The sequence below is a fragment of the Orycteropus afer genome, unplaced genomic scaffold (assembly GCF_000298275.1).
Source record: "Orycteropus afer afer isolate SDZICR_OR568_19922 unplaced genomic scaffold, OryAfe1.0 scaffold00507, whole genome shotgun sequence".
Classification (NCBI taxonomy): Eukaryota; Metazoa; Chordata; class Mammalia; order Tubulidentata; family Orycteropodidae; genus Orycteropus; species Orycteropus afer.
The window spans coordinates 395,857-408,873 of record NW_006922094.1 but is presented as its reverse complement, the minus strand read 5'-3'; the positions used below and the strand labels follow the sequence as shown (position 1 = coordinate 408,873).

Sequence of the window (13,017 nt, the reverse complement as noted above, 5' to 3'; positions counted from 1 at the left end):
GTAGGAGATCCTGGATAGAGAGGGAGAACAATGTGGAACAAAACTCAAAATCATTTGGGGTGGGGGTTGGGAGGGAAGGGGACCAGGTTTGCTGGTCTGATAGAGCCACTGAGACTATGGCCCCTAGCTGCCCTTCAGGTCTAGAATTGAACCAATATGTGGCTTCCAGCCAAGCAAAAGACAGGCATATGAGTTGAACATTTACCCAAGGTAGATATAATCCTTGGAGAGAACAATCATGGGAGAAAGAAGGGCTGTTTATGTATAGGGACACAGCTCAGGGGGCAGGAGTGCATGGAGAGATGGACACAGGGAAGAGGTAACTATAGGGAGGAAGTGAGAGGGGAGCTGTTGCATTGGGGTAAATTGTAGTCAATGTCATGAGACAAAGTGTATGTGAAATGGTGTATGGAAAGTGAATTTGCTCTGTAAACTTTCACCTAAATCACAATAAAAACAACAAAAACAAAGAAACACTGGCATATGTAGAAGACTCCTAACAGTGGTGGCCTCTGTGAGGGCAACTGGATGGCTGGGGTCATGGGTGGGAGGGAGATTTTTGTCTGCATACCCTTTTACATTTTAAGCCATTTTCAGAGACACAGAAAATCACACACCAAGCCCATGCCTCAGAGTCTGACGTGCTGCTCTGGGGCAAGTGCTGGCTTTGGCCGGGGCCTGTGTTATTGACAGGATGGTTTCCAAGGACCACAGCTTGATCCTCCCACCCCACACCCAGAGAGCTTTCCATTTGTCCTTTGGGGGCCACCCACTCCTCTGGTGAGAACAGCTGCTTGGGAAGGATACAGACGGGTCAGTTTGGGAACTAAACCCCTCAATGCTACTTGTTGAAGGGGCCCACCCGTGGGTTCTGCCTGTCCTGCCTCCACCCTCTGTCTTCTGGCCTCCTTGGGACATTACCCTATGGCTCCTAGGCCATGTGTCTGCCTCCTTTCAGGTCAATGAGCCTCAATTCTGGGGCTTCTGGTGCAGCTCTCAGCAAAGGAACGCTGTCTCCCCGGGGCTCGCAGCTGGCAGCACGTTAAGCTCAGAGCTCCAGAAACTGAAGCCGCATACAGGAAAGCTGAGCAGATCCCCCTGGGCCAGGACTTGTCACTTTAGTGAGCCAATAGATACAATTGCCTGTTTGTCATAAGCCAGCTGGAGGTGGGCTTTCTGTCACTTGCAAGCCAAAGATTCCAGGCAAACACAAATCCCTGATCATTCCCATGGCAAAATTTGGGAGGCATGCCCCTTTCTGGCTGAGGAGCCCTCTCTTAGGCAGGTGGGCACATGGAGACAGAGATCCCCTACTGACCGCAAACCAGAAACGGGAAGCTGCCTGCCTGGCCTGCTGCCCCCTCCTGCTCTGTGGAGCTCTCCAGCGTGCGTGCGTGGGGTGGGGTCGGAGGCGGTCCCTGCTCATCCCACTGGGATAACCTGTGCAGCTCTTACCTGTAGCAGACGTTATCAGTGCAGGGGTTGTGTACGCGGACGATGATGAAGACGTGCTGGAAGTGTGAGCGAATGTTTTTTGGGGTGAAGGGCAGCGCTCCAGGCTCCTGGAAGATGATCGTCACAATGTCATTCCCTATGTGCCTCTTCCGCAGTAGCTGGGTGAAGGGACAACAGAGACAGAGTTAGAGGAAGGGGTCAAGGGCTGGCTGGAGAGGAGTGAAGGACACGGGAGAGGACACTGTACATTCACTGAAGAGCCAAAAAGGGTAGCTCTGCTCACTGAGAAAGTGTTGTTAAAAATATTCTCCCATGTTAATGGTTACTTCCATTGGTGGCTGATGCTGGCTGTCCACCCAGTGGCCACTGCCCTCTTTTCTCACAAACTGAGCACATACCAACACATACAAGCACATAACGGCTTTCCTCTACCGTTTGTTTCTTGTCTGTCTCTCCTCATGAAAGTCTGCTCCATGAGAACAGCAGTTTTGTCTTTCTGGTCACCACACACTCCTATCTTCAGTGATACGGTGACTGGTACACAGGAAGTGCCCTATAAATATTTACTGAAGGACAGCATGGGCTTGTGGCCTTCAACTTGCTCAAAGCCAAGAACGTGAATAACAGCAGTCAGATGAGAGACCGCCAGCAGGACCCATTCCTGCCCTGGGCGCCTTGAGCTGCTGGGGCAGCTGCCTCCCTCCCCCTGCCCATCATCCTTCTGCTCTCCTTGTCAGGCTCTGAGGAGCACAGGTATTTCCACAGGTGATAGAATCATGGTGTTTTTGCTGATTTTCTGAAATTACACAAGTGTAGTCTTCACAGAACCATTTTAGAATCCACACAAGGAGCATGAGATGAGGTGGCTGTGTGTAAAATCTGAACACATTTGCAGTGTAGTAAATTACTTTGTGTGGCTTTTCTACCCATAAGTCTTTGTAAACTCCAAGGTGGGATTTGCTATGAGCATCTGAGGAGCTCCTGATTGCTGAAGGTGTCCACCTGAGTATTTCTGTTGGGCGTGGCACAAAACAATGTTCTGGGAGGCGCCCACTCTCTCGCAGGTGTTTAGAGTTCTGATGCTATAATTGGCTAGTTTGGCTACTCTGCCAGGCTCAAAAGGAGGCCTCCTAGAGGCAGAGCTCTCTCTCTGACTGCTGGTTGAGGAAGACATGCTGCTGAAAGAGACACGTGCCCCTGAAAGAGACACATACTGCTGGGAAAGAGACACAAGAGACACGCATTGCTGAGTGAGACACTGAGGGACCAGCACTGCTGGGAAAGAGACTGTGAGAGACTGTTGGCTGAGGGACGGTGGGCTGGGAGAGAGACTGAGTGTTTTTTCCTGAGCTTGAATTGTAGCCTGTGGTGCTTCCCTAATAAACTCCATAATCTGTGAGTTCTGTATGGCCACTGCAGCAAATTATCGAACCCAGGAGAGAGGTGGTGGTGCTTTGGGAGGAATGGTTGGAGAAAGGGCTGGAGAGAGGCAGCATGTCTGGCCTTGTAGGAATAGGCCTTGGGTTACTGCTGGTAATCCTGTCTTCCTCCTGTGGGATTAGAGGAGGTCAGAACATGTGGCCTCCTCCCTGCCCTTTTTGCAACATTCATCAGCAAAACTCAGACTACCAGTTGCTAGCTCTTTAACTGAATTTTACACCGAATTAAATGAAAATTCTAGATTAAGTACCCATTTACTGAGGCAGACTCTGTACCAGGCATTTTACATCCACATCTTACACTCATGATCTCATTTTAACTTCACAACAACCCAAGGAGGCAGTAACTCATCTTTCTCCCTTTAACAAATGAGAAAATTTAGGCTCAGCGAGATTAAGTGCCTTACCCCAGGTTACACAGTCACGGAGGGAAAGAACCAGGATTTTAATCCACTCTGCTTGACTCCAAAACCCATGCTTTTCTCCACCACCCTTCCAAATACCCAGGAAGAGGTGCTACTCTCTGGGCACCTACTTTATGCTCTGGTTTCATACCGGAGAGCACAGACCCTTCTCAATGACCCTAAGACATGGGTGATACTTTCTGTCCGTTTGATAGAGGAGGGATCCGAGGCTCAGAGAGGTGAAATCACTTCCGGGAGATCACACAGCTACGAAGCAGCAAAGAACTCAAACTCAGGTCCAACTTAGACTCATGCTCTTAACAGCATGCTATTAGGTTAACCTTAGGAAATTGCTGATATTTGACTGTTTTTACCTACAAAATCTACAACCTGTACCAGACGGAGAAAGCATACACTTCTTGAATGGCCAACAAACTGTGAGGTTGCTGGTAGAAATGAAGAAGGGCCCTGGGCCCAGCCTGCGTGGGGTCCTGGGAGAGGAACTGGGGGCCTCGCAGCCTCTCGGCAGTGGGTGTGTGCTGCTCTGTCCAGGACTCACTCCCTCTTTCCTGGTGGCCGTACTCCGGTTCTCCTTTGGGACACCACCTCTTTGATCTCTGCCTAGGGTTTAAGGTCAGTCATTGCACAGGGGTGACCATGTGCCCATCCGGGCCCCCGGACTGGCTTGGAAACTGGCATATAAAGGATCCAATAGGATTCAGCCCTGGGATGGCTTCTGGAATTGGGAAGGCACAGTTGTCTTCCTCCTGGGCTGGCGAAGCTGCTGGGATGTGAGTCTAGGCTGCTCAGGGGTATCTCTGCCCCTACTTGGGTAGACCTCTGAATGAAGCCACCACAAGGAAGAAGACCTGAGGCCCTGGAAGCAGCCACACCTAAAGCCAACCCTCTGCCAGCACTTCAGACTCATAAAAAACCCACTGCCATCGAGTCGATTCCGACTCATAAAGACCCCCGCTGGGTTTCTGAGGTGGTAAATCTTAACCGAAGTAGATCACCCAGTCTTCCTCCTGTGGAATGGCTGGTGGATTTGAACTGCCAACCTTCTTCTGGTTAGCAGTCAAACATCTTAGGCACAGACTCATAGAACCCAATAAATCTCATTTTTTGCTTTGCTACTTTGAGTTTCTTTCATTTGCAGCCAAAATAATGTTGACTGATCCATTCCCCTTTCTCACTGGATCCCTGAGGAGGCTAGAAGCAAGTGGGGTGGCCAAGGAATGGCAAGAAAAACTGGCACCAAACAGACATCAAACCTCACCTGGCCTAGTCTCTAAACCCCAGGTGAAATGACTCTGTGCCAAAGGGCCCCCCAAGGCCAAGGGCCTCCATCTGGTCCACAGGACGTACTGGGAGAGCCAAGGCTGGGAGGTACCACCCAAAAATCACAGGAGGGAGAGGGCTTTGGGCTCAACTGGGCATCAACTGGAGATCATTCCGGCTCCCCAGTCTGGGCCCTACTGACCTGCTGCCTGTTGTTGGGGGTGTATGGAAGCAGGGTGGAGACGTGGAACATGATCTCATAGTCCTGGTACGTCGTGTAGAGGGAGTGGGTTCCTGTGGAGTCAGCTGAAACAGAAACACCAGTTAGCGCCACATTTCCAAACCTTTGGGTTTCTGCCATATCCCACATACCATCTGTGCTAATTTTTAACTTGAGGTTTTTACTTAAGACCACTTTTAAAAATTAACTTAGATAAAAAGGAAGCCTTACATTACATACCCACCAGACTGATAAAAGTTAGAGAGTCTGACAGCATCAAGGGCTGGTGAGGATGTGGAGCAACTGAAACTCTTTAATATGGCTGGTGTGATGTGTGAACTGGAGTAACTACTCAGGAAGACTTTAGCAGTATCTTATTAAACCTGAGAAAGGAGCTCTGGTGGTGTAGTGGTTAAGGCATTTGGCTGCTTAACCAAAAGGTCAATGGTTCAAACCCACCAGCTGCTCCATGGAAGAAAGATGAGGCAGTCTTGCTTTTGTAAAGATTTATAGCCTTGGAAACCCAGTGGGGGTGAAATGAGGAGGAATCAACTTGATGGCAGTGAGTTTGGTTTTTGGTTTGGTACTAAATTGATGAAGGAGCCCTGGTGTGGTATAATGGTTAAAACATTCAGCTGCTAACCAAAAGGTTGATGGTTCAAACTCACCAGCTCTGTGGGAGAGAGATGAGGCAGCCAAGCTTTTGTAAAGATTTATAGTCTTGGAGATTCTATGGGGCAGTTCTACTCTGTCCGCTAGGGGTGCTGTGAGTTGTTAACTGACCTGATGGTAATGGGTTTGGTTTGGGCTTTGCTTACGTAAAGATTTATAGCCTTGGAAACCCTATGGGGAAGTTCTACTCTGTCTAGTAGGGGGCGCTGTTTGTTGGAATCACCTCGATGGCAGTGGGTTTTGGTTTATTAAACCTCATGACAGGCTCAATCAATGACCTAGCACTCCCTCTCCTAGGATCGCAGTCTAGTGAAATTGTGTACAGGTGCCCTGGGATATGGGTACATGAATCTTCAAATGCCAACCAAAACAATGGATAAATAATAAACTGTGATATATTTCTACTGTGGAAAAATACACAGCCACAAAGAGGAATGAGTGATAGCTACGATGTAGGTGAATCCCACAAACACAATGCTGAGGGAGAAACGCCAGACACAGAAGCACACGGGCTGATTCTGTTCTCATTACGTGCAAAAGCAGGCAAAGCAAATATACTGCTCATCGATGCAACAAAACATAGAGGCAAAACTATGAAGAAGAGCAAGGGAATGGTCACCATGCAAGTCAGGACCGTGGTGAACTCAGAAGAGAGGGAGCATCAGGACCAAGGAGAGGCACAGCCCCAAGTTTCACGGGGGAAACTGAGGCACAGAGATGGCGTGACCTGCCCAAGTTCATACCGCTATGAGTGGCTGTACCTGAAATGGAACCCAGGCCACTGTGCTCAGAGTCTGTTTTCTTAACATCATTCAATCTGCTTCTGAAGGGCTTCTATTCTTCATAGGGAACAGACCCAAAACCCAACCCAACCCACTGCCATCAAGTCGATTCCGACCCATAGCGACCCCCATGGAGTTTCCAATGCTGTATGTAAATCTGTATGAAAGTAGATTGCCTCATCTTCCTCCTGTGGAGCAGCTGGTGGGTTTGAACCACTGACCTTCTGGTTAGCAGCCAAATACCCATCTTTAACCCTTAGCCCTAAAAGCCCTGCACAGAGGGCCTCTGCCTGCTTCCCTAAGCTCACCTCCCACATCAAGGCCCTGGACAACAGCCTTTGGACTCCAAAGCCTTTGCATGTGCCATCCCCTTTGCCTGGAATGCTTCTCCTGCTTCCTCTCTTTGCTATTTTACTCCAACTCATCCCTCCCAGGTCAAATGTCACACTCTCAAGGAGTCTTCCTGGGCTCACACGAAGTCAAGTTTCCCATATGTGCCCATATCATTTTGACCTGCTCCTTCCTCACACATAACATAACTGTAATCAATCATCTGTGGCCCAAGGCTGGTGAGCTCTGTGGGCACAGCCTGGGAACGCCCCATGCCACTTTAGCACAGAAGCCTGGAAGAAGGCAGGAGGCCTCTCCTAATGCAAGAACCCGCAGCATGTAACACCAGGGTAACTCACCAGCCCTGGGAGCCCATTCCTTGGTCCTTCTGGGCATTCATGGTCTCCAGCTTTATTTAACTGTTGTAGGTGCCAGGGAAACAGAGATAAGCAGACAGAGAAGCCCCTGTCCTTGTGGGGTTTATGTCGTAGGGGAGAAGCTGTGATAGATGGGGACATTGAGGCCCTGGCCAGCCAATGGCAGAGCTAGGCCTGGAACCAGCTGACATCCAGGTGGCTACTCAAGCCGGGGGTATCCCTGCCTGCCGGCTGGGGAGACAGCCAGGAGCACAATGCTCCCTGGGGTCCTGAGAAGCTACAGCAGCAGCAGATGACGTTTCCCTGAGGGCTAACTCTGCGTTAGGCACCCCTGCTGGGCGCTGAATCCTTATAACCACCCAGGGAGAGGGGCAACAACAGTACGTTCATTTTGGGGAGGAGGAAGCTGAGCTTCAGGAGCAGACATTCGCTTAAGAAAAACTCAAACCAAACAAAAAGGAGCTCTGGTAGTGCAGTGCCTAAGGTATTTGACTGCTAACCAGAAGGTCGGCAGTTCAAACCCACCAGCCGCTCCGCAGAAGGAACATGGGGCAATCTACTTCCGCAGAGATATACTGCCCGAGAAACTCAATGGGAGTTGCTGTGAGTCAGAATTCTCTTACTCCTTTAGCTTCTTTTTAATTTTTTGAAATTGTGATTTGGGTGAAAATTAACAGAACAAGTTCATTTTCCATTCAACAGTTTCTGTATATTTTGTTTCATGACACTGATTGCAATCCCCATAATGTAACAAATCTCGCCACTTCCTGCCTGTGTTATCTTCTCCCTGTGTCCTTCTTTCCTCTGCATTCCTACCCTCTGAGCTGTGCCCCTGTACACACAGTACCCTTCTGATCTCCCAAGGCTGACTGATCTCAGGAGTGTACCTACAAGGTGTAAATATTCACCTCTACAAGGCTAGAAGCCATGGGAGTGAATTCAATCCCAGGCCCGAAGGGTGACTAGGGGCCACAGTCTTGTGGGTTCCACCAGTCTCTGTTAGACCAGCACTATTCCTTTAGCTTAATCCTTAAATACCACTGTCAACAGCAACAACAACATTGCAGTTGCTGAGGGCCTCGGCTCAGCCGCGGCACCTGTCTCACTAGTCTACCGCGGGGAACACTCAGCCTCTCCAAGCCCTGGGGAGCCCAGCAGATCCAGCACCAGCAGAGCAAAGGCTGTGTTAACAGCATGAACATTCACCATCCTCCCTGAGGTAAGCAAATGATCACCTTCACATTTCAGAAGAGGAAGCTGAGGCCGGGAGAGGCAAAGCCACCTGTCCAAGGTCACAAAACCAGCAACTGGTACAATGACACGGTTATTTCTCCTACAGCCTCCTCCACTGAAGGAGGTGAAGGGGATGACAACAACGGCCGCAGGCACCCTGCTTAACACTTTCCTCATCTCTCTAAGCTTAGTCTCCTCATTTGAGCCTCCATTTTCCAGATGGGGAAACTGAGGCTTGAAGACAAAAGTGAAGGGCACGTGCTTGAGCTCCATCTTGGGGCTTCCTGACTCCCAGCCTGAGCAACCAACCCAATGACAGCCCGCCTTCCAAGGGGAATAGGCAGTTGGCCCTCCCAGGTGGCCATGACAGTGGTTCGGCACATCACCTACCCACCCCTCACAAATGCTACTCATTAGGAAACATCTCAATCCTACGCATCCTATATGTGTACGGAGTCCTGTAACAGATACCTCTGTACCGATTACTGACCTCAAGAAATAGACCACCACCAACTGTCTAATGTGAGTATCACTGTCCAGGTGCATCTCCCCTGCTTCTCTGACACGGAACCATTAATCATTGTGTCTATTACTCCTGATTTTCCTAGTTTTATATACAAACAAATTCCCAAACAATCTACTGTTTGGGTTTGCTTTGTAAAGATGCTTATAGAAGTGGCCTCAGCCAGCGTGGACTCTCCTGAGACGTGTGCTCTGTGCTCAGTGTGTGACCCTCATCTGGGCTGTGGATGTAGCCCTGGTCTGTCACTGTCACTGCTCTACAGCACTCTGCACGGTGACAGGCTACGGTTCTGGCAGTGAGCACTGGGTGTGCTCCAGGGGGCTAGGAGTCCTCAGAGTGTATGTCAGGGAGCTCAAGTGGTGAGTCACAGCGTAGGTGCATCCGCAGACTTGACTACAGCATGCCTTACTGCTCTCCACAGTGGTCTGCCTTCTCACCAGCAGTGTCTGAAAGCACCACTGCCCTGGATCCTCACCTCAGTCTTCCCAGGCCTTTGAACTTTTGCCCATCATGCGTGCAGTGGTGGCTCACTATGATCTAACTGGTGTCCGAGGAGGCTGCCATTGCCACTTACTTTTGACATCCAGCTGGGCAGCGTACTTGGTGAAGCCCTTTAGGCAGACTTTCTCACCAATGAGGGCAAGGAACTCCTCGAAGGCTGGGCCTGCCTCCTCGTTGTTGTACATCTCCTCCTCGGAGCTCTGGCCTGCCTTGCAGTAGAGGATGCCCACCTTGTGTTTCCGGCAGAGCTGTTGAAGCAAAAGTGGCTTTATGAAGACAGGTAGGCAGAGATGCAACAGGGAACTGAACAGATGGGGCTTTCTGAGTGCTGAGCCCCAGAAGCTGCTGGGGTCCCACAGCCAGAAAGGAAGAAAAAAAGATGCTGGGCCTGTCCTGGTTGTTCCCTTCCTTCCTTCCCATTGCAGAGAGTCAAACAGGGTACCTGCGTGCCTGCCCTGTTCCCTGCATGGAGGATGGCTGGGCCTTCATCAGCCAGGTGCCATAGCAGCTGGACTGGGACTGGATGAGATTCTGCAAAAGAAAATTCTAAAGGCTCAGGGCTCATGGCAACATTTTTTGGGGAAGCAGACCCCTGTAGCCACACTTATTTTGTATATCACTGATTCCCATGGTCATAGGTAACTGGACCACAGCAGAAACCTGATTTAAGCACAGGCCAATCAAAAACTCCCCCAAGGAGAGTCAGCTAGCTGGGATCCACTATGGCCAAACCAGACCAAACTCACTGCCACTGAGTTGATTCTGACTCGTGCTGACCCCCATTGGGTTTTGAAGGCTGTAAATCTTTACAGAGGCAAACTGTCTTATCTTTCTTCTGTGGAATGGCTGGTTGGTTTAAACCAATGACCTTTTGGTTAGCAGCTAAATGCCTTAACCACTACACCACCAGAGCTCCTTCCACATTATGACAGATCCCAGCAACTCTAGGAGCTGTGGGAGGGGCTATGGTCTGTCACGGGGTCAGAGAAGCAGAAGGAGCCAATTCGTAGAGAGGGAAGAAGGAAGCAGAAATGAAGGACAGAAAAGGGGGAATCCCCAGGTTGTTTCTCTCCTGATACCCAGTTTCATTCTTGCTCTCAGTGCCTCTAGAATGGGGTAAGCCTTCCATTGGCTCAAACTAGCTTAAGGAGGTTTCTATTTCTTGCCAACAAACAAACAAACCCAAACTGAAAAGCAAGAAAGAATGGGACCAAGAGAAAGAGGCACAGGAAAGGGGTTGTAGGCTGCGGCCCCAGCGGCCCCCAACCCCAAGGCCCGGCTCACCCCTTGCTCGTCGAGCTTCAGCAGCTGCTCCGTCACCTTGGGGGTGCTGAGAGCCAGTCGCAGGCAGTGGATGTTGAGCTCTGGGATGACATACTCTAGGGCGTCCTTCAATGGTAGGCCACGCCCTGTCCCATGCTTCATGGCTGTGGGTGTGGCGTCCTCCAGGATGGAGCCCCGCAGGGTAATGAGCTGCTCAAAAGAGAGAAGGGAAGGTTAGGGGGCTCCTGGGCCCCAGGAAGGGTCAGAGCACATGAAAGGTGCCCCATTTTCAGAGCAATGGGCATGATGGTTAGAAGCTTGGGCTCCAGGCTCAGAAAGCATGGGTCTGTGCCAGGACTTGAACCTGCCACCTCCTGGCAGTCTGACCAAGTGACTTCATACTTCTGAGCCTCAGTTTCCTGTTTTGTGAAGTGGAAACAGTGGTAACATCTATCCCTCAAGGGATGGTGGAAGGACTAAATGATGCAACAGATACCACATACCTGGCCTTTGTTCCCTCTGTGTGTCAGCCTGCTCTAGGTACAGTGAATAAGATAAAAGATCCCTGCACTCACAGAGCTGACATTCTGGAGGGAAGGATGGATTATGTCAGGTAGTAAGAAGTGTGATGAATAAAACAGGTACCATGAGAAAATGGAGAGCTCAGATGAGAGTTCCCGTTATTATTATTACAATTATATATCATATCATATCTTATATTGTATCACACTATGGCACGGCACAGCATAAACACATTATCATAAGCTCTTACGTAAAACCCTGGCCTGCCCTGGACACTGTTGTTGTTGTTATGTGCCATCGAGTCAGACCCGATTCATAGCGACCCCTCCTTGGGTTTCCGAGGCAGTATCACTACGGAAGTAGATTGCCCCATCTTCCTTTCGAGGAGTGGCTGGTGGGTTTGGACCGCCAGCCCTCTGGTTAGCAGTCAAGTGCCTTAGCCACTACGCCACCAGAGCTCCCGCCCTGGACATTGGTCATCCTGAATCTTGAACTATGGCACTAGTTTTCAACTTGCTTTCAAGATAAAATCACACTAGTGATTCTAATTCAGTACATCTGGGGAGAGGCCCAGACATGAATACACACACACACACACACACATTTTTAAAAACAAAAAAATCTTTTATTGTGATTTGGGTGCAATTTTATAAAGCAGATTCATCTTCCATTCAGTAGGTCATACACATTTTGTTCCATGACAGATTACGATCCCCACAGCGTAACAGCTCTCCTCTCATCGCCTCCCTGTGCTTGCCCCTTCCCTGTATCCCCCTCCCTATGCATTCCTGCCTGCCCAGCTCGTGCAAGTGGGCACATGCTGCCTTCTGGTCTCCCGTGGTCGACTGTTCTCCCTGGTCTAGGTGTTCAGCTTATCGGCCAGTCTACTGTTTGGCTGACAGCTGAGCCACAGGAGCAAGTCCAATTCCAGGCCTCAAGGGTGACTCGGGGCCAGAGTCTTGGGGGTTCGCTAGTCTCTATCTGGCCAGTAATCCTGGTCTTTTTTTATGTTTTTGAATTTTGTTCCACATTTTCCCCCCTGCTCTACTCAGGATCTCCAATTTCGATCCTTGTCTCAGTGGCTGACATGGGTAGCCAGGCACCATCTCGTTCTTCTGGTCTCAGCATCGTGCAGGCTGAGGTCCCTGGTCCATTACTCCCTGGGACTAATTGTTTACATACGTCTTTGATCTTCTTCACTCTTCTTTGCTCCAGATGAAGAGAGACCCATTGTTGCATCTAGATGGCCACTTGCAAGGTTTTAAGACCCCAGTTGCTACTCACCAAAGTAGGATGTAGAACAAAGTTTTTGTGTATGAGGTTGTGCCAATTGAGCTTGATGTCCCCTGTGACCATGATTGCAAACCCACAGGCCCAGTGACTCACTCCCTCAAGGTGATTGGTTGTGGCTAAGAAGTTATCCTAACTTTGTCCTGTTAGCTCTATCAGGTATATGGGTTTTTTTATAGCCCATACAAATACCTATATCCATGCACATTTTTCATCCCTCTCAAGTGATCCTGCTGAGCAGCCAGGGTTAAGAACCTCTAGTCAGAGTCAGTTATGAGCACCTTGTCCCCTTCCCAGGACGCTGCTTTCCCAGTTCTTCCTGTAGCCAGTGCCCCGTGGAGTATGGGGGATTTTGTTGAGAAGATTTTCCACCTCCGTTCCTCTTGCTGGGCCACATGCGAGGATGACAAGCCTGGAGCTGCCTGTGCTATTTTGTGATCATGAAGGAAAAGACAAGAAAATCACAGAGAGGCTGATCCCTGCACTTTCATCTCTAGCTTTCTAATTAGCCGATAATTCAAATAAACCCTCTTTGTTTTGGCTTAGGTTAGTCAGGAGCTAAAGTCATTCTGCAGCTACTCTTCTGTTACTTTGCAGGTAAAGTCACTTCTAAGTGATATAGTTTCATAATATGCCACATTTACGAAGACCACACTGTATTCCAGGAGCTCTGGTAGCATAGTGCCTAAGGCACTTGACTGCTCACCAGAAGGCTGGTGGTTCAA

General features: G+C 49.7%; 1 protein-coding gene across 1 annotated transcript in view; it reads right to left on the bottom strand.

Moving 5' to 3' along the window:
- The window catches only part of SIPA1L3 (signal induced proliferation associated 1 like 3), a 132,494-nt gene that overhangs the window by 101,127 nt on the left and 18,350 nt on the right, over window positions 1-13,017 (bottom strand). The window contains exons 3-6 of the mRNA XM_007955499.2: window positions 10,502-10,690; window positions 9,291-9,465; window positions 4,782-4,885; window positions 1,456-1,613 (exon numbers count right to left, since the gene is read on the bottom strand). Of these exons, the coding sequence (XP_007953690.1) occupies window positions 1,456-1,613; window positions 4,782-4,885; window positions 9,291-9,465; window positions 10,502-10,690 (626 nt within the window). The remainder of the gene's footprint in view (window positions 1-1,455; window positions 1,614-4,781; window positions 4,886-9,290; window positions 9,466-10,501; window positions 10,691-13,017) is intronic.